We start from the raw sequence: 20,267 nt of genomic DNA, 5'->3' as shown, positions 1-20,267 counted from the left end.
GTAGTGTTCCTGGTCTGGGGTGTGGAGGGAGATCTGGCTGCCTACTGAAGTTGTTTTTTTCAACGTATGCCTGTTTCTCAGGAGCAAACAAGTGGATCCACACAAACTGACAGGAATTTTCTAAGATCAGTCTTTTAAGATTTGAAGTTTTAGACATCATGCACTCTAAATCTCCAGAATGCATTCCCCCCCCCCAAGCATTACACAAATGCCATCCATTCACCAAGTGAGATACAAAGGACAGCATGAAACTGCAGTGGCATCACACCCCAGAGGTCACTCTTCAGCAGAGATGATTCAGCTACACGATGCTGATGAAAGGTTGTGAGATAGCAAAATTACAAGCACTTGATTCATACTTTCTGTAACTAAAAAGTCATCCATCTAAGGAGAAGCCATCAAAGCGGTATTAAATATCTCACAATGCAATAAAGTGTTTTAAAAGAGAATAAAACATGGCCTGAAAGTATCAAGTTGTTCATTTTAACATTAAAAAAAAATCATGAGGCCTTAAAATATTTAACAGTGCTTTTTTACAATACAACTTCCTGTAGCTGGTTTTAGCTCAAATCTTTTAATGCCTTTGAAATTGTGTCATCAAAAGATATGCCTCTGCAAACCTATGAAAGAACTCAGATTGAACAAAATATTTTCCATCCTCTTCTAAGTATACTGAGGTTGTTTCAAAACAGTAACTCATAAGAAAACTACAAAATCTTGGGCTACTATTAATACTAAAAATCTGCTGAGTTGTATTCTAATTTTCATGGTAAACCAAAAAAAATTCCAAAAATAAGGAATTACTCTCGTCTGTGTACCTTAATATTCCAGAAAAAAGCTTTTAAAAAAGGCAAAATCTCCATAAGATTTCTTTAACCACTAGTGAGTTTACTTTCTTGCATGTCTAGCCCAAATTTGCTTGCTTAAAAAATGCACCCTGACATCAGCCACATGCCACCAAGAGCTCATTCACCTGCACATAACAAATATGGAACAGCTCCACAAAGCACCTGGAACTTCACAGATTACCACAAACATTTAGGAAAGAAATTTTTAATCAAATTTCCTTTCTTAAGGTAAAAATTTTGTTTTCAGATAACTTTTTAGAAACATTGCAGGGAGGTGTGAATGCTCTGATTTTCCAGTCAAATATGACCAGTCTAGGAAGGAACGTGCCTTTCCATGCTGATGTTATAAATATAAACGAACTGAGCTATGAGTTGAGAGGCACTTTCACTAGAGACAACACCATCAGCCATATACCATCATCTTTCAAAATAATCTATGATACTAATGCACTTCTGTCTTTTACACAGGCTACAATGCCACTAGACAAGACAATAAATGGGCACAAATTGGACATGAGAAATGAAAACTCAGAAACTAGTGAAGTGAGAATTTCAAAGTTGACACGCAAACTAACAAACAAAAACGAATAGAGAGAATCCATTGTGAGTCACCAGGGTGATAAATGGAAGAAGGGAGAATCGGATGGAATTTTTAAAAGATATATATCTTTATTTATCTATATCAGTATCTGTTTCTATATCTATCTATATCCAACAATAACTCTGTAAATTATAGATCACTTTATTCTACAATGACTGATCTGAAAACAAGAAGCTATATTTCAGCTTCATTTGATTGATGAAAACTATTTTAAGGTTGTGTCCATCAAGTAGGATGATAATGTTTAAACATATTTCAGTATTTTCTTAAAGGCAAACACTGAGCATGGTACAGTAATATAAACATTAGTTAAATGATAATGATGCATTAATTTTAAAAATCTACAGTGGAACATTAGTTTTCACATTTAGGTAACCTCTGCAATGAAAACGAATAAGTGTTACATCAAAAATTCAGTTTACTTAACTCAGCAAAAAGTAGTGTAAGGCTGAACTAAATGTTAACCCTTTTTTTTAGCAATCTGTTTAAGAGTATAATATTATTGACAAACTTCATTTGTATTACCATCTAACATCCTAATACAGATATCAGTCTGTATCTTGGATGAGACATAACACAGCCTAGCAAGTAGCTCTTATGTAAAGAGTTCTTTTTTATTGCTGTTGTTTATAAGTTCAGATACTAGAAATGTCTTAACAATTGCCCTGTTTCTTGGCTGAAAAACCTTAAACTGACCTCCTTTCAAAGACATTCACAAGCTTCAAGGTACTGTCTCTAAACCCATTCCTTAGAGCCTAAGAACAGCAGATGAGAATGCATGTTTTATCTGCATTACGAGATAGGTAAATGCATGCTCTCAACCATATGGTACACAATAGAAAAAGAATGCACAGGGATAGAGGATACACATTCACATCAGTTTTGTGCACAGTATATCATGGCATGTGATTTGTGTGAGTTTACAGCCCACCATTAAATTCAATGAATGTATAAGGGTGTAATTCTGCTTAGTACTGCACTATGAGTCCCATGGCAAACAGTTATTCGTAGCTTTCGGTTTTCAGAATAATGTTTCTAAACCAAAATCTAATTACATTATTTAGGAATGAAGTACAATCACTGAGCCTCACTTCCATATTGTATCAGCTTCTTTACCCCCCAAAATGTACAAGTTAAAAAAGTGACATATTTTATGTATAACTTGGCCACTTAATCTTAACTTTTTACTATTAGCGGACCAGTTCAAATCAAACCTGTACAAAAATCTAATTTAAGCCATCTGCATAATTTCTATTCTATTAATATTATCTTCAAAAGGTATTATTTGCAGGGATTTGTAAATGGATCCTAAAAATGCACTGTAAATGGGAATGTTGCCTTTACAAGAGCAGCTGCTCTAGATGCCATTTTATTACTTCTTTTAAAATTAACTTTTTACCTCTTTTATACTCAGAAGATTGTTACAAGATACATGGATTGTTATTATGCATATGGAATTAGTGTCTGTTTGCCAGGAATATGACATAGCTGAATACCCTGGTATTCTATCAGCAACACAGTCTTAAGTTTCTTCTTTTTAAAAATAAAATGTTTCCATTCTTCATGGTTGTGGAAACAGTGAGAAAACTGAGTTTTAAGTTAAAAATCCAAAGAAATACCAATGTCAAATGCATTATCTTTATACGAATAGAAACATGTGTCCCCCCCCCCTCTGTGGACATCTAAATCCACAGATCAAGGCCATACAGACACTAAACAGATTTTCCCGTAAATTTGGAGGATTTTAAGTTTGCAGAAAAAACTTCTTATATCTTAAATAAAACATCAAATACATAGGGGGTTTAAATATCACCAAAATATAATTAGGGAGCTGCTCCAGCTCTGCAGCAGTGGATGTTAGCAGCTACTTCCCAGCAATCACTCCCAGTGCAGCAAGCGCGCATCGCGGGGGGGAGGGAGGTACAGGAGCTGGCACACCAGCAGGTGCACCTTCCCCCAGTACCGGGCCGCAGCCTGGTGGTTGGGGAACACCGATCTAAGGAACCAAATTTGAAGTGATTTCATATCCCAATGTATGTGAGGCATAATGGCTGTTGTTGATGCCACAAGCCTTAAAAGACACTGTACTGAACGTTGCCATCAGTTCCTAAGGAATAGACAGATCATACTTTCAATCACTAAGTAATGAGACTGGGGTAAAAATGCCAAATTTTGCATTAATTCAGTATGGCACCAATGAACTCAGCTATCTGCAGTGGTATCAATTTGCATTTTGATTAATTAACAATGAGGCCCAGTTTTCTATATAACGACAGTGTTCAACTTATAGAGAAAGGTCGTGGGGGGAGGACCCTACCAGAAGCCATTAATCAAGATATAAGGGCAGACTATTATATCTTGTAAACTGAGGTGCACTATTACCACAGCCATACAGTTCGTAAAAACACAGGGTGCCATAGCAAGCCCGAACAGAAGAAATGTATATTGAAAAATCTGGGAACCCCAGCAGAACTGTAAGTATTTCAGGTATTTTTAATGGATCACAATATGGAAGTAAGCGTCCTTAAAGTCTAGGACTGCAGAGATAAGAGATTCAACTCCCAGAGATAAGAGATTCAATAGCTAACGGAAGGGAGATCATCCAAAACTTGGAAACAAACAAGAATTCATTCAACTGGCATAAATCCAAGATTGGGTGGGAACCCCCATCCTTCTTATCAACAGTAAAAGACCTTAAATAGAACCCAAATGAGTCAAGCCCATCCATGCAGATGACCCCAACTGCACCTTTGGACAACAAGTCATAAAGGTGAATTGTCATTTATGGAAACAGGTTGTCCAATGCCCTTGAAACGAAGCTGGGATTCCCCTAAAATGGAGATGGTAGCCACAAGATACAATGGAATGGGCCCAGGAGTCTGATGTTATCTGGTACCAAGCGGTACTGAACCTGGCAAGCTTATTCTGAAATGGTTGGCTGCAAATACAGCTTAGATCCAAGAGTCAGGCCCATTCCGCACAAGGACCAATGTTGCCAATTGGTTCCTGATAGCGGAAACGCTATTTTTAATACTGCAATCTCTGAGTTATGCATACCTACCTTTGTAGTGGAATCCAGTAGCATTTCAATCGTTTCCCACAGGTTTCTGGTCTCGCCAAAAATCGCTAGAAAGGAAGCGATTTTTTGTGTGCTTTGTCCCGCCCCTGGCCGTCAATCAAACGAACAGCCAATGGGCGGCCATTATCATGCTCCTGAAAAGCCCCTTTCCCTTTAAGAACAATTTAAGAAAGAAAGAAAGAAAGAAAGAAAGAAAGAAAGAAAGAAAGAAAGAAAGAAAGAAAGAAAGAAAGAAAGAAAGAAAGACACATGTTGCAACGAATATGCCTTGATTCCTTGATTCCTCCTAACGTAGAGACCCATCTAGCTGGCAGCTGGCGTGTGAGCTGGCGATGCATCGTTACCATGCTCCCCTGAGTGAAAAGAAAAATCCTCCCCCATGCACGGGCACGATTTTCAGCCGAAAATAAAGGGAACTTGCAAACGGGGCTGTGTTGTGCTTAGTGACTTAGGGGAGCTTTAAAGCAGTTCTGTGGAGGGACTGTAGCTGGAGAAGCCTTGCTGGGTGAATGAAGGCTCGCCGGTTCATTGCTTTCTGTTCGCTCCGAGAAAAAAAAATGGCGATCGCTTCACCGGAAGTTTGGAGGAGAGAGCCAGGGGGAGGGACTTGGCTGGAACCGCAACAATGGGAATGCACAGGTCTTTTTTGCTACTGTTGCAGATTGTTTGCAAGAGTGTAGCGCTTTTCGGAGGGTGAATCCACTTTTCTGGATTTCCCTTTAAGCGCTACAACGAATCGCTTTTTGCGGGACTGTTTCAGGAGTGTGGCAGATTGTGTACGACGTCGTGCATAACTGCAAATTAGTAACGTTTACAATTTGGAAGCCTTTTGCAACATTGAAGGGGTGCAGAATGGACCTCAGAATCTTTGGGGAGCTGACTGCTGGTCTCTACTGGAAGCCTGCAGGATAGGCTCATGGCACTGCTGTTTTCTCCTTTGAAAGGAGCCATGTTGGAACCAGGAAGGATACTGGTAAGATGCAGAATATAACAACAAATAAGGAAAACAAAACAAAGACTGTAGATGATCAGTTTACATCCCAATTTTAAAAAAGTGACATCAAAGATTGCAGCAACAATTGGTTCATCACATTCATTTCACATACAAGTAACTTGATGCTCAAAATCTTACGACAAAGATTATTAACATATATGGAACCTCAAATATAGATATTTAAGCTGGATTCAGAAAAGGATGAGGCACCACAGATCATATTAAAAATTTACATTGAGAGAATTTCAGAAGAAAATCAGCTTGTGTTTCATAGATTACAGCAAAACTGCATGTGGATTTTAAAGGAAACGTGTGGGTCACAGCATCTGATTGTTTTGATGCACAACCTGTACTCTAGTCAAGAGGCCACTGTTGGGACATAATATGGAGAAACCAAATGGTTTCCAATTGGTAAAAGTGTCAGACAACAATGTATTTTACCTCCCTAGGACCCTTTATGCATGGCGGCAGCTACTCCGCGTTGCCGCCGTGCCGTTCCCCGTGTACGCACGGGGCGGGGCATGCAGGGCTGCCCCGGCATAGCACATGCACATGCATTTTAAGCTGGGGTCAGAAGGCCCGGAACACTGCCGGCCAAGGTAAGCGGCAGCGGCCGGGAGGAGGAGGTGGGGATGGGCCGGGGCGGGCGGGAGGCCAGGCCTGCTCCACAAGCTCTGGCAGAGGCAGGGGCTCCACAGAGCCTGCAGGGGCATGCGATGTCCCTACAGGGACACCGTAGGTCGGGGCCAGGTGGGCCAAAAGGCCTGGCGGTGTCAATTATGCACAGCGCTGGCCTGCCTCAGCCCCTGCTGCCTCCCGGTGTAACCAGGAAGCTGTGGATGTTCCCAAGTTTGCTTAACGCGGGTCTTCTGTAGCCATGGGCTGGGACACGTCCGCGGTGGCGGCAATCATTATTTTCTCTGACGTCCTGCAACTGCCAGCGCGAGCGTTATGGCCCTTGCATAATGGGCCAATCTCTTCAATCTATATGCAGAACATATCATAAGGAAAACTGAATTAGATTTAGATGATGGTGGAATGAAAAGTGATGAAAGGAAGAAGTAGAAGTAGAAGTAGAAGAAGAAGAAGAAGAAGAAGAAGAAGAAGAAGAAGAAGCAGCAGCAGCAGCAGCAGCAGCAGCGTTGGTTTTTATATGCCACTTTGTTCTACCAGGAGTCTCAAAGCGGCTTACAACCCTTTCATCTCCCCACAACAGACACACTGTGAGGTAGGTGAGGCTGGGAGAGCCCTGATATTATTGCTTGGTCATGACAGCTTTATCAGTGACAGTGGTGAGCCCAAGGTCACCCAGCTGGCTGCATGTAGGGGAGCGGGGAATCAAACCCAGCTCACCAGATTATGAGCCTATGCTCTTAACCACTACACCAACAACTACACCTTCAGCCATTGTCATTTTAACTCTTCAATGTTGTTAAGAGTTAAAATTATAATGTCTGAAGGTTAAAGCATGATTACAGCAGAACATCAAGAAGACTTCTATTTCTTGGTTCCATCATTAATCAAAAGGGAGAATGAAACCAAGAAATCTATAGGAGATTGAGACTGGGAAGGCAAACCATGAAGGAGTAAGAAAAGATTCTTTACTGTAGGGGTATGTTGCTGGTAACCAAGTTCAAGTTAATTTATAACATAGTATTTATGCATTACTATGTATGGATGTGAAAACCAAACAATCAAGAAAGCTAATATGAAAAAAGTTGATTATTCTGTAATCTGGGGTTGGACGAGAGTTTAATTGATACCATGGACCACCAATTGATACCAATGACCAATTTGAGGCTATTGTACAGTCACTTATGAGAAGACAAGAGTCAGTGGTAAAATAATAAATCTTTAAAAAGTGGAAGGCAGCAGGAAAAGAGGAAGACCAAGGAAGTCAAGGAAGGCATGGCCCTCAATTTGCAAGACCTAAACAAGGCTGTTAATGACAGGACGTTTAGGTCACCATAAGTCAGCATAAGCCTTGAGCTGCATGTTCAATCAACTCTGCTTTTTTTAAATTCCTTCTGAATGGGATCTCCTTGATGGTAGTTAACACACATATTCTTTGGAAGACAATAGAACATCAGTACAAATGCCAGAGCTCCAATATAACATGCTGTCAGCATCCAGTGCTTTCAGAAGGCAGCTCCCATGTACCCTTCTCTTACCCAATCACTGGTGAATGCTTCACCACCAGGGGCTCTCAACTGAACATGCTTCCCAGCACTGCTGACGGGGCATTCAGGTGGTGCACTGTGTGAATGCTCCTGGGCTTGGTAGTAACCAGAGGGGAACCCAAGGCTCTCTCTGCCCAGCCTCCCCCTCAAAAAACCCTAGAAGTGTTCCTGAATTCAGTACTCTCAGATGGAATGCCCACCCACCACAACTTTTGGTTTCTCACTACCAACAATGAATTGAATTGCTCAAGAACAGTCACATTAATACATTACGTGTCCTGCAACCATATCTCTAGCATCTTGTATTTTGCAGAACTGATACACAGTGAGAATTAACATGTGCCTGCCTAGACTATCATTCTCATGCAGAATATCACAAATCAGTGACTCAGTGCCACTGACGGCAAATGCCAGGCTGGCAGGAATGGTATCTAGGTGTCAATAAATGGATTAGGTCATTATCCATCCAGAGCACATCTCCTGTATTGCACTTTGCAGGCAAAATGACAGCAGAACGGGAAAATACTTCTTTGCTGCTGGATCTGTCACAGCCCTGTCTTTATGACCTAGCTGGCTTCAGCACAAGTCAATTTAGTAAGTTCCCTTCTGCTTCACATTCCTCAGATGCTCTGTAATCCTGTAGTAGGAGAGGATGCTCAGTAATCATTGCACCACTGGCTGCCAGCCTCCAGTTCAACTTCACCAGTAGTGTTAATCTAACCATCTCCATGTCTCTACAGCTACAGTAACACGTTCACCACAATGTCAGTCCTCCTGCATTTGTTTCTTCGATTCCCTGACACATAGCAACATAGTCAACAGATGAACATACTTGCTTCCACTGCTTCTTAACACAGCAAAATTCATCAGCAGAGCACCCTGGGAGAGCAGTTTTATACAGTTCTGAGCCTCCATGGAATATTGCTTCAGAATTATTTTTGGGGGGGGGGAATAGCTGGGCCATTGTATTTTACACAAGAAACAATGACATCTGTTTCCCTTCCACACTCTGAGGAAGCAAGTGGGATGGCTCAGCAGCAGCATGGAATATGAACACCTGCTTTTAGCCAAAGCACTAGCAGGCAGGCAGAAAAAGAGTTGGTTTTTTATACACTGCTTTTCACTACACAAAGACGTCACAAAGCGGCTTACAAACAGCTTTCCCTTTCCTCTCCCCTGTGAGGTAGATGGGGCTGAGAGAGCTCTAAGAAAACTGTGACTGCCCCAGGTCACCCAGCTGGCTGCATTTGGATGAGTGCGGGATCAAATCCAGTTCTCCAGATTCTGCCACTCTTTAACCACTGCACCATGCTGGCTCTCAATCTTAGTGATTCTGAGCCCCCTTTATTTCCACCCATCCACTCTGAACAAGAATAGGGCATCCAATTTTCACAGCATATACCCTGGTCATCACAAGCATTAAGCATGGGGCCCTGGCCAATTGCTTAGGCTGCCCCATAGGTAAGCCTGCCCCTCCCCCGCCCACTGGCAAATGAACACAACAGCTCACAGAGCTTGAGCGAGCAACTGCATTTTTATAAAGTTTTAAAGGGACACAGAACTTCAACTTATATTTGGCCATCTTTATTCAAGGAAATGGAAAATGTAACCAATAATGAGGTTTATATATAGGCTTTCACATGTCCTAAAAATGAAACTCGGGCTTTGTTTGTTTGTTTTTAAATAGCTCTTGCTGAGACAAGCAAGCATATACTATTGACCACAATGGGTCAAAGGATCAAATGGAAAAGATGAAAGTACAACATATGTATTAATAGCTCAAACTGGTTCCTGAAAAGCATCTAAATATATAGATGTGCAGGTTCTATTCTTGTATGTGTAATTATTTATACATGGCAATAAGGTTTAACTCCAGAAAACCTTCTGGTTACATCTTTAAAAGACAGCAAAACAATAATATTCCAATTCAACATGGATTCAGTATGTCAAGATCTTCTCCACTATCATTAATTTTTAAGTGATATAATTCAACCTTATGGTCTGATCTCTTGCACCTGATCTTAATTTGTACCTAATATGCTTTTATTCCCTGACCAAAACAAACAGGAGCAAAGAACAGAATCCAACCACAGTTTTTTTATGTTAACGATTTGGGCCCTATTAGAAGAGCTTATTCTAGTTCATGTGAACATGGAAATTGGCAAATCAGGTCAGGAGAGAAGGTAAAGGCCCAGTTCAAGTTTAAACTCTTTCTGGAGAAGTAAACAAATACCAGGTAACTTTAACCTCATGGCTCTGGAGAGATCTTCAGGACTTGGTTCAAGCTTCAAACACGCCTGGGATGCCTCCCAGTAAAAGATGCAATATGCACTTGGTGTCCATTCCCACTGAACAATAATTGAACACAGCAGCTGCTTCAGTCTGCCAAATCCACGGCACAATGAACTTGGCAGTCGACCAGCCGTAATCAGAGGTTGCCTGTTGTTAAGCAGGACTCTTCCACAGGTCAGGGCTGAAGCGGTTATGTATGCGTGTAAAAGAGGGAGAGCGAATAACATTTGTGCACAGCGCCGAAGAAACCAAACAGGTGATAAGCCAATTAAAGAAGCCATACAAAAATGATCAAGCAAGAAAATCAACATCAGGGCAAACCTGGCTTTAACCGTGTCTCATGTCTCATACTTTGCACAGGTCTGGCTGCTGCCTCCCAAGGTGGATACGTCAGAGCTGAGAATGGAGGCCAGTGACCAGCAAGGAAAATTGGTCTCCAGTACAGTTTGCTCTAGACGTCCAAAGTTATCTCTGCCAGCCACTAGGAGAGACTAATAGAGACCCTGGACTGGGTAGCTCTTGATGTGAGCCAGCATGACAATTCTGAACTATTCCCTGAATACAGCCCTCTGCAAAATGCTCTGAATCAAATTTCTAGCAGAATCGTTATTAACACACATGCAGATGCCATTCGGCTCAGAACACAGCACAAAGTCAGCACACTGGGGATATTCAGTGCCAATGTATAAATCCCAAACCTTTCTAATTCAGCATTTCAAAACAAGGTGTTCCCTTCCTAAACCCAGCCACAATAAACTCATTTTTTTTGGCCTTCATTAAGTGAAGTGTGGGTCTCTGCATTTATTAGCTGACAAGGCAGGCTAGTTTCAAACCCTGAAGCAAAAGTTCTGGGGAGCAAGTTTACATGAACACTTCCACTCACTCGGCGAAGCTTTTATGCTGAAGCTGAGGAAAACTAATCTTCCCCCACCGGCGCTCACACACGTGTGTACACGTACACCCACACAAAGCCCAGCTTTTTAAGAAAAGAATGGGAAAGGGGGAGACACAGAAGAACTTGACTCCTGCGCGGAGAAATCTGGCAGTCAAGTCCCAACTCGCAGGGAAAGTGTTCCTGAGACGCAGGGAGATGCGACGCACATGCAAGCCGCCGTCTTGGAGCAGACCGGGAAAACGGCCACTCGCAATGGGAAGAAATCGAATTTTCGCGTCTCTCTCTCTGTCTGCAGAGACAGCCTTCTGCCAAACGACGAAGCCTGCCCCCGCTGCCAAACTTACCCTCCGACTCCATCTCGGTCCCGCTCTCCTCGCGGCCACTCTCTGGCAAAGCTGCGTCTTCTGCAGAGCGCTGGGGAGCGCGGCCGGCCGCTGCAGAGGAGGCGGCAGCCTCAGGAGGCGCGGAGGAGGAGGAGGAGGAGGAGGAGGAGGAGGGGCAGGCGGCCAGTCGCTCCCGGTCTGGCTCGCGCGCGCTTTCTCCCCAGCGGCTGCATCTTGCCCTGAAGCACCGGCCGGGGTGGGGACACGACGCCTCCCCGCTCCCACCGGCCCCGCAGCAGCCAGGGCCCGCAGACGAAGGCGGCCGACCTGGCACGAAGGAACGCGCGCGGCCTGCCAAGGCGCCAGGTGCAGCCTCCGCGGAGGGGCTCGGGAGCGGGAGGATGGGGAGGAAGGGGGGCGCCTCGGCTTCAGGTTTCCTCCCAGCCCACAGTCAAGAGCGAAAAGCTCTTCGGGCCTCGCTCAAGGCCGCTGGGATTGTGGGTAAGAAGACTGGGCCTGCCCGGCACACGAGAGGGAGGGGGTCCGAGCCGGCTAGGCCACCTCAAAGTGTGAAGAAGGTGGTGGCGCTTTGTCCAGCTCCGCTGGGCGCCAGGCTCAGGTCGCCCGCGAAATAATCGCCACCGAGCTGGGAAAAAGAAAGGCTTTGGCTGCGAAAGGAGCAGAAGGCGGATGTGAAACCTCCCAATGGCTGTAGCCCGAAAAGCGGTGGCCTCAACTTCTCTGGGCCTGGGCTTGTTTAGGGGCTTTCCCCCCGCCCTCCGGGATTGCATGGCAGTAGCACTTCTGAGGAGGCTTCTCAGGGGACTCCACGCATGAAACTCCACAAGATCTTGACCCTGCTGCATCTTAGGAGGAGGAAGGATGACTTTGCTTAGAGCACAGATCCTAAGACTGGACCCAAGTGGCTGATGAACGGACCGTGAGACCAACTTCAGAGGCGCTGCTCTCATTGCTACTGGTTTTGCCCCACACTTCTTAAAACATCATTACTGTTTAGAAGGGAAACTTCCAGTCCAACGTTGGTGGGAAGTTGATGTAAAGGGATGACCAAATCTGATGTAAAGGAAAGTTCCAAATCTAAAAGCTCATCTAAACCTTTGCTACAGAAGGTAAACATGTACTGAAGCAGTGCTACCACCATGTCTGTTTCACTGATAGTATCACTGCACACTGTGTCTACTTAGTTACCCAGTTTGCACGGGGTACTATGCAATGATCAGCCTCCTCAGTACCAGGCTCGACTAGTATCTCCCTACCTGTCCCCTGATCACTTGGCCACAATGATCCATGCAATGGTCACCTCCAGAATAGATTTCTGTAACTCACTCTATGTGGGCCTACCCTTGTCCCTGATCTGGAAACTCCAACTAGTGCAAAATGCAGCTGCTAGGGTCCTCACTGGCACACCTTGGAGGGCTCTGCGGGTGAGAATCTATTAGTCGTTCCCGGCCCTAGGGAAGTATGCCTAGCCTCAACCAGGGCCGGGGCCTTTTCGGTCCTGGCCCCTGCCTTGTGGAATGAGCTCCCGGGAGAGCTGTGGGCCCTGCGGGATCTTCCAGCATTCCGCAGGGCCTGCAAAACGGAGCTCTTCCTCCAGGTCTATGGTGTCGGCGAGGTAAATCTACTGCCCCCCCCCCGGGCTTTTGAAGTGAACATCGTTGGACCTCCTTCTCTACCCCTTTAGTAATAGGGGGTAGGAATGGGAATTTTTCCTGCTATGTTGGGAAGATTTTAAAGTCTTTTAATGGGAGTTTTAATGGGGTTTTAAGACACTGGGACCCACCACAAGCCGTCTAGGGAGTGGCAGGAAATAAATAAAATAAATAAATAAATACTGCTACTGATATGCAGTCCTAAGGGCAAGAGGAGGAGGGGGAGACCAAAAACAAACCCATGCAAAGACAAGGTAGAGTAAAACAGGACACAGCTTTACTGGCTGCAGCCATTGGAGCATTGGGCAAGATTCCAGGCATCAGGCAACTGCCTGCAGCTAATGGAGCCCCTGCCCCAGTCACTTTACTATGGGGAACCTGGGATGACAAGCCTTGTGTTCCCACCTGTGCTCTCTCTGGTACCCATGCCCTCTGGGAATGGAGCAGGGTGATGGTGTCATGCCCACACAGGCTGTGCCACCAGAGCTGCCATGAGTGGGCACTGGTTCAGAGTTGCCACTTGACCCGCTCCTGGAACTGTCAGACTTGGACTTGCTAGATGACAAGCAGCCCTTTGTGCCAGCTTACATCAAACCCTGGGATAAGACCCCTCTGAGCCCCGGGTACTCACCAGAAAAGCAGCATCACCAGCATCAGACCAAGACCTCTGCAAGCCCTGGGCATTTGCCAGAGTGGCAGCAATGGCAAAGGCGATCTACCTTGACAGCTGTCAGAAGATCAGCACAATTGACAGCTCGCCATCAAGGTAGATGGGGTCCAGCTGCAGCTCCTTCCTCTGATGTGGATTAGCTCAAGGTACTCACCCTTTGGCTGAGGGCTGCTCCATCCGACTCTAGCTATTTCAAGGTCCTTGTGGGGCAAGGTCCTTCGTGGTGACAACACATGTTCCTGATCTTCAACCCTTAACTTGTCTTCCAACCACATTCCAGCTCCTCAACTGTTGGCTTGTTTTTGACTCTGCTCCTGAATCAGGTCTATGTTTTGACTCTACCTCTCTCTGGTTTTCGACCCCAGCTCAGCTTGACTTTGCTCCCCACCCTATTTGCTGTGAACTCTGACTCCCTTGGCTCCTGACCTCCCGAACTGGACTTTGGCAAGCTCTCTGCCCTGGCACAGTCATGTGGCCATGTTGGTGCAGCCCAGCAGGGTAGCACAGGTAGTGTCTGAGCTGAGCATGAAGTAAGAAAAAATGGATGAGGTGGACATGCTGGCATGGCTTTCTACCCCTCAATAGATCTGGCCCAATGCACAGACTGCTCCAGAACCAAGCAGAAAACATCCACCAACAGCAAGGAAAGCCAGCTGCAGCAACAGCTTGTAAAGAGGATGCTCAGACCAGGGAGAAGCCTATGCTTCCCCAGTCCTCCAAGGCCCTGCCTCCTCTGGCAGCCCGTTGCAGGCTGGATGGTTATGGCAAGGAAACAAAAAACTCCCCCTCAAGCATATGATGCTGGGACTGTGGAGTTAGGAAATAACTCTGCAAGCCCCAGACATTTGCCTGAGCAGCAGCAATAGCAAAGGCAATCTACCTTGACAGCTGTCAGAAGATCAACACACTTAAACCCCTGCTCAGATGACCAAGTTCTAGACATCCTCTCAGAACAAACCCAGTTTGCAACAACTTGCTCAACAAATAGTTCCTGAGCAATCCAAAGAGGCACACATACCAGTTATTAGAAGTGGGGACAGTACTTGAATAATGAGGAGCCTGCAGTTAAGGAAATCAAGGATGATTGTTCAGTAGTATCCTATGTAAACTCATCAATCCTCTCCCAGGAGTGTTCTGTGCTGAACTCTGTGGAGAATGGCTGGGAGGAGAAAGACTGGCACTTGAAGGCTTGGTCACCCGAGGGAATGCTTATTGTATACAAGTTAAAATTGAAGTGTTCAAACACCAAGTCTTGAGAGGTAGTGCTCTTTGCCACTGATTAAAGTGCAAGTGAAAATGACTTGTATCCAGATGTCGTTCTGGCAGAGAATGAAATAAAAGGAAAACAGAAAAAAGAGCCGTGAAATAGTTTGTCTTTCACTGAGGATTGTTAATTTGCCTTTGTTCAGTTTTTGGTGTGAATTGCCTGGTCTTTACTGTACAGCTGTTTTTGGTTTGCATCTTGGAAAAGGGCAGCTACAGGAAAAGTCCCCAAACTGAAATATCTGCACAAAAAAGTGTTCAAGCACTAATGCCCTGGAACACACACAAGCAATAAAATTCCCTGTAAATACATTTTTGTGAGGGATATATGGTGGATCCAGGACTAATTAATGAAGTACATAAATACATTTGATAGTCTGTTTCTTAATTGATCCCATCTCACAACATAGCAGTCTTGCCCATTGTACTATGGAGGCTTGCCTTACAGCCATATGTACAGCCTTAAAGCCAACTGAAGTGTAAGGAGAATGTCATGTGCCAAAAAGATGGGTTATGGTAGACATTGCCTGCTATAATTAATCTTCGTACACATTGCAAAGCCAGTATGGTTGAGTTGAGTAGTTAGACTAGACTAGAGGCAGACTAGAGTCTACTGGGAGACTCAGACGTGAATCCCCACTATGCCATAAAAGTTTGCTGTCCATGGATTTTTTTGTCTTGTCTGGTTTGACCAACTCGGCAGTCTTTGTTGTAGTTCTCACTGTGTTTACAGCATCATATTATTGAACAGAATTGCATGCTGGGCATAAGCACTTGCTTACTACATGAAACTGCCCAAACAAAATATAGTTTCTGCTATAAAAATTGGTTAATGATATCCAAAATTCTAAAATAATGGGCCAATCAGTAGTTGCAATATTGAGCTAAACAGAATTATTTAGAGATGCTTAAATTATTAGGGAAAGATATAGTTCTGGGTGAAGACATAAATCAGGAGTAGTTCTGGGTATATAAATCTGTAAATCATAACATAAATCAATTCATGGCTGGACCATGAATTGAACCACAATCCAATATGAGCCAGAATGCTGGTTCATGAACCAACTTGGTTCATATTGGTATTTGAACCATTTAAGTTTAAACCACTGCTTTCTGCTTCCTGCAGCTTTTTAAAAGGATTTCCAAACAGATGAGTGGCCAGGATTGCCACTGAGCTGTTTGGTTTAAATGGCTCAGAAGCCCTGCTTTCAACTCCCTACAAAAAGCCAAGGAGAGCAGAAAGTAGGGTTTTCAAAACACTTAAGTGGTGGGGACCACCAGTCAGCTATTTGAAAAACCCTGTTTTCTGTTCCCTGTGGCTTTTCGGGGAGAGAAGAAAGCAGTGTTTAAATGCTCCAAGCCATTTAAACCAAAAGCAGAGCAGCAGGAAGCTTTCCCCACTCAACTGTTTTTCTTCAGGAACTACCAGGAACTGCTTCAAAATTCATGGAAGTGTGTGCTGGTTCTTCCATTCATGAACATCACAAACCAGCCATGATGAACTTTAGTACATTAGCTAGTTCGTGCCCATTCCTTGTCCAGAGTTTTGAAACAAACTCCAAGTCTCCAAGGCAAACTCCTAGATTAAAACTTGTGTTTAGCCTAGCCTTGGCCCAGTTACATGGAACCATAATAGATCTAAATGTGTTGCCCTTTTTGCTTAAAAACTGCTGAAGAGAATACGTCAGGAGTTTTGTTTACATTTTTCTAGAGGAACATGCTCCCATGGTTATCCAAAACAATCTTAAGACCGAGAGAAAACTGAAAACTAACAAAATGGAATATAATAAAGCCATAGCTACAAACTACAGGTTTGTTGAACTGACACAAGTATGTAAGAAGATCAAGCAGCTACAGAAAGGTGCCACATCTGTAAAGGTATTGAGCAAGTAAAGTGATTCAAATGAAGATAGGTGCTGGTCCAGCGATGGTTTCTTCAATAAGGAATGAACCACAGCCACCTAAAGCCCCCGAGGGAATTCACCCAATAAAATGGAGAGGTTTACAATCTCCTTCAGGGGACCTCCTGTTCACCTATCGCTACCCTTAAGCAGCCATGATGGCCAGGGATCTAAGGGGCAAGTGGTCGCCCTCACTAACAATTTTTTCACTTCAGTTGAAGAGAGCCGTCTGAAGCCCTCAAAACCGTATCCCTCGCGGCAGCCACAGAACTCCAAGTTCATGTTCTGTATCATTACAAAGTATGTATATTGACCATCCAAATTAATACAGGCTAAGTATATTTACATCACAAATATCATAGCTTCACAACACAGCATTCTGTGCATTAGTCATACAACTACTTTATGTCTTATGTTTTGGAGTATCGTATGCCTGGCCAGTTTATATAATTCAGTCACTTTTCCCAACTAATCTTTCTCTTGGGGCAGTCCAGTACCTATGAAAGGCTAGGTGGGCTGCAGTTATTGAATTAAGACAAAAGATATGGCTGACAAAATGTATTAACAGTAGTCATAATGGATTTCTTATCACTAAAGGAGATTTAAACTACCATTTGAATAGCATATTCATGGAGCTGCAAGTTAAATAAAAAGGTATGGTTCTTAGAAAAAATTCCAAACATCTGTATCAACTGCACTGGCCAAATCTCTATTCCATCTGTTCATGAAACTTTTTGAGTTTGACTTTGTACTAGCATAAAATAGATCTTAGACAAAATTCCTTTACTGCCTTTTTTCGTAATAGATTTTTCAAAGGGAGAAGTCTCTCTTAAAATTTCACATCCTTAGATTGATTGATTGATTTTTGCTTTCATTTTCATCTGTAAAAGGGTGTCCTATATTCTGTATGATGAATAGCCAAATCATCATACTTCGCCCAATTTATTACACTTCACCCACTAACATTTGAGGATTGAGATTCCCAGCCCACAATTTGATCATTTATCCTGTGCAGTGTTTAATTTAACTTTTCCCCCTTGTGCTTATGACATAGAATCATAGAGTTGGAAGGGACATCCAGGGTCATCTAGTCTAATCCCCTGCTCAGCACAGTTACTCACAACTACCTGCCCATCCATGGTGACCCCAATTTCATGCTCAAGTGATCCCTCCATCAAAAATCTCCAGAATCCATCCTGGCCTGGAGGCAATTCAACTACCATCCCACAGCAGCAATTAGCAATTCCCTGGACATGCAAGGAAAGGCCACAAGAGACAAATACTGGCATTTCCTTTCTTGCCCACCCACTCACAATCTGCCTAAGTTCATAAAATCAGCATTTCTGTCAGATGACTATCTAGCCTCTACTTAAAAACTTCCAAAGAAGGTGAACTAACCACCTTCTGATGAAGCCTATTCCACTGAAAAACAGCTCTGTCAGGAACGTCTTCTGGATGTTTAGTTGAACATTCTTTTATATTAATTTCAACTTATTAGGTCTGGTGCGACCCCCTGGGGCAGCAGAAAACAACTCTGCTCCATCTTCTATATGACCGTTTATGCACTGGAGGTTTCATGCCAGGCTGCAGGCTGGAGTTTTAGTCGTGTCGGGTTGCCCCACCTCTTCCTGCACCTACACTGGGGAGCATTTGGCCCAGTGAACCTCATCTGTCCCCAATTTGTGCTCCTGCACAGGAGCTGGGGCAGTGAAGTTCCCAGTGCATAAATGGTCTATGGCAGTTCCTCAAGTATTTGAAGATGGTTATCAAATCACCTCTTAGTCATCTTCTCTCCCGGCTAAACAGACCAAGCTCCCTCAAACTCTTCTCATATGACTTGATCCCCAAACTCCTCACCATCTTCATAGACCTCCTTTGGATACACTCCAGTTTCTCTACATCTTTCTTCAGTTGTGGTGCCCGAAACTGAGGTCTCACCAGATTGGAGTAAAGTGGTAACATCACCTCACGTGATCCAGACACTATACTTCTTTTAATACAGCCCAAAATTCTGCTTGCCTTTTTAGCTACCAAGTCACACTGCTGACTCATGTTCAGTGTATGGTCCTTTTCATACGTACTAATGCCAAGATGAGTCTTACCGATCCTATAGTGACGCATGTGATTTTGCCTATCTAAATGAACTTTACATTTATCACTATTGAAATTCATTGTGGCCCAGTTTTCCAGCCTGTATCCTGATTCTGTCTTCTGGTGTGTTTGCTACCCCTCCCAGTTTAGTATAATCTGCAGATTTAATAAGCACCCCCTATATTCATTCATCCAAATCATTTTTGAATATGTTGAACAACACAGGGCCCAGGACAGATCCCTGAGGCACTCCACTTGTCACTCCTCTCTAAGAAGATGACGAACCATTTACAAACACACTTTGGGTGTGATCTGTCAACCAGTTCTCAATCCACCTAACAGGATTGGATACATACTTCATTTTACCAACTTGTCAATAAGAATATAATGTGTAACCTTAGCAAAAGCCTTACTGAAATCAAGGCAAGCAATGTCCACAGCATTCCCCTGATCTAGCAAGGTAGTAACATTTTCAAAAAAAAAGAGACAATGTTAGTCTGACTTGACTTGTTCTTGAGAAAATCATGCTGACACTTAGTAATTATAGCCATCCTCTCTAGCTGCTCAAGGATTGACTGATGATTTGTTCCAAAATTTTGTCAGCTATAGATATCAAGCTGACGGGTCGGTAGTTACCGGGATCCTCCTTTTCCCCCCTCTTAAAGATGTGGACATATTTTCCCACTTCCAGTCTTCTAGCACTTCACCTGTTCTCTGAGAATTGTCAAAAATAATGGACAGAGGCTCATAAATTACTTCTTTAGATAATTTGGTTTCATTTAAAGAAACTAGGTGTTTATGAATTAATCCTACAGTGATCCTAGGCCACAACTCCCATCCCTCATCGCGTGAAATAATTTTGCCATGCTGAGCACAATTCCCCTTGCAAGAGAAGCCTGAGGAGAAGTAGGAATTGAGTAATTCAGTCCTTCCTTCATCACCTTTTACAATGTCACTTTCTGGTCCCCGCAATGGTCCTACCATGTCCCTATTCTTTTTCTTACTTTGAATATAACTAAATAACCCTTTTTAGCATCTCTTGCTAGCCTAAGCTCATACTGAGCTTTAGGTTTTCCAACATTCTCCCTACAAGCATTGGTGATCCTTATCCATGATTCCTCTATATATTTGTGAAACAGCCTGGGGGGGGGGGTACGTGTCTGGCAGTCCAAGTTAGAATAGGGCCAATCAGGGTGCAGCAAAGCTGGCTGCACCCTGATTGGCCCTGCCCCTGCAGCTCCCACCCGCCGTCCCTGGACTCTAGCCTCTTTGCTCTCAGATGCATTTCAGTGCCTGGAGCTAGCAGCAAGTAAGGGGAGAGGACCTTGGCCACAGGGTCCTGGTGGAGGGCCTGCTAATGAGGGCCTCTTGGCCTGCTGACTGCCTGCTAAGGACTGCCAGCTCCCGCCCACCACACTTGATCCGGCTGCGAGCTGTGGCCCAAAGCCACCTTGAGC

General features: G+C 43.9%; 1 protein-coding gene across 1 annotated transcript in view; it reads right to left on the bottom strand.

Moving 5' to 3' along the window:
• The window catches only part of FGD3 (FYVE, RhoGEF and PH domain containing 3), a 122,255-nt gene extending 110,613 nt beyond the window's left edge, over positions 1–11,642 (bottom strand). The window contains exon 1 of the mRNA XM_077325555.1: positions 11,234–11,642. Within this exon, the coding sequence (XP_077181670.1) occupies positions 11,234–11,246 (13 nt within the window). The 5' untranslated portion in view covers positions 11,247–11,642. The remainder of the gene's footprint in view (positions 1–11,233) is intronic.
• Positions 11,643–20,267: the final 8,625 nt, after the last annotated feature.

This window comes from Paroedura picta, chromosome 3, assembly GCF_049243985.1.
Source record: "Paroedura picta isolate Pp20150507F chromosome 3, Ppicta_v3.0, whole genome shotgun sequence".
NCBI lineage: Eukaryota > Metazoa > Chordata > Lepidosauria > Squamata > Gekkonidae > Paroedura > Paroedura picta.
This window is presented reverse-complemented; position numbering and strand designations above follow the sequence as displayed.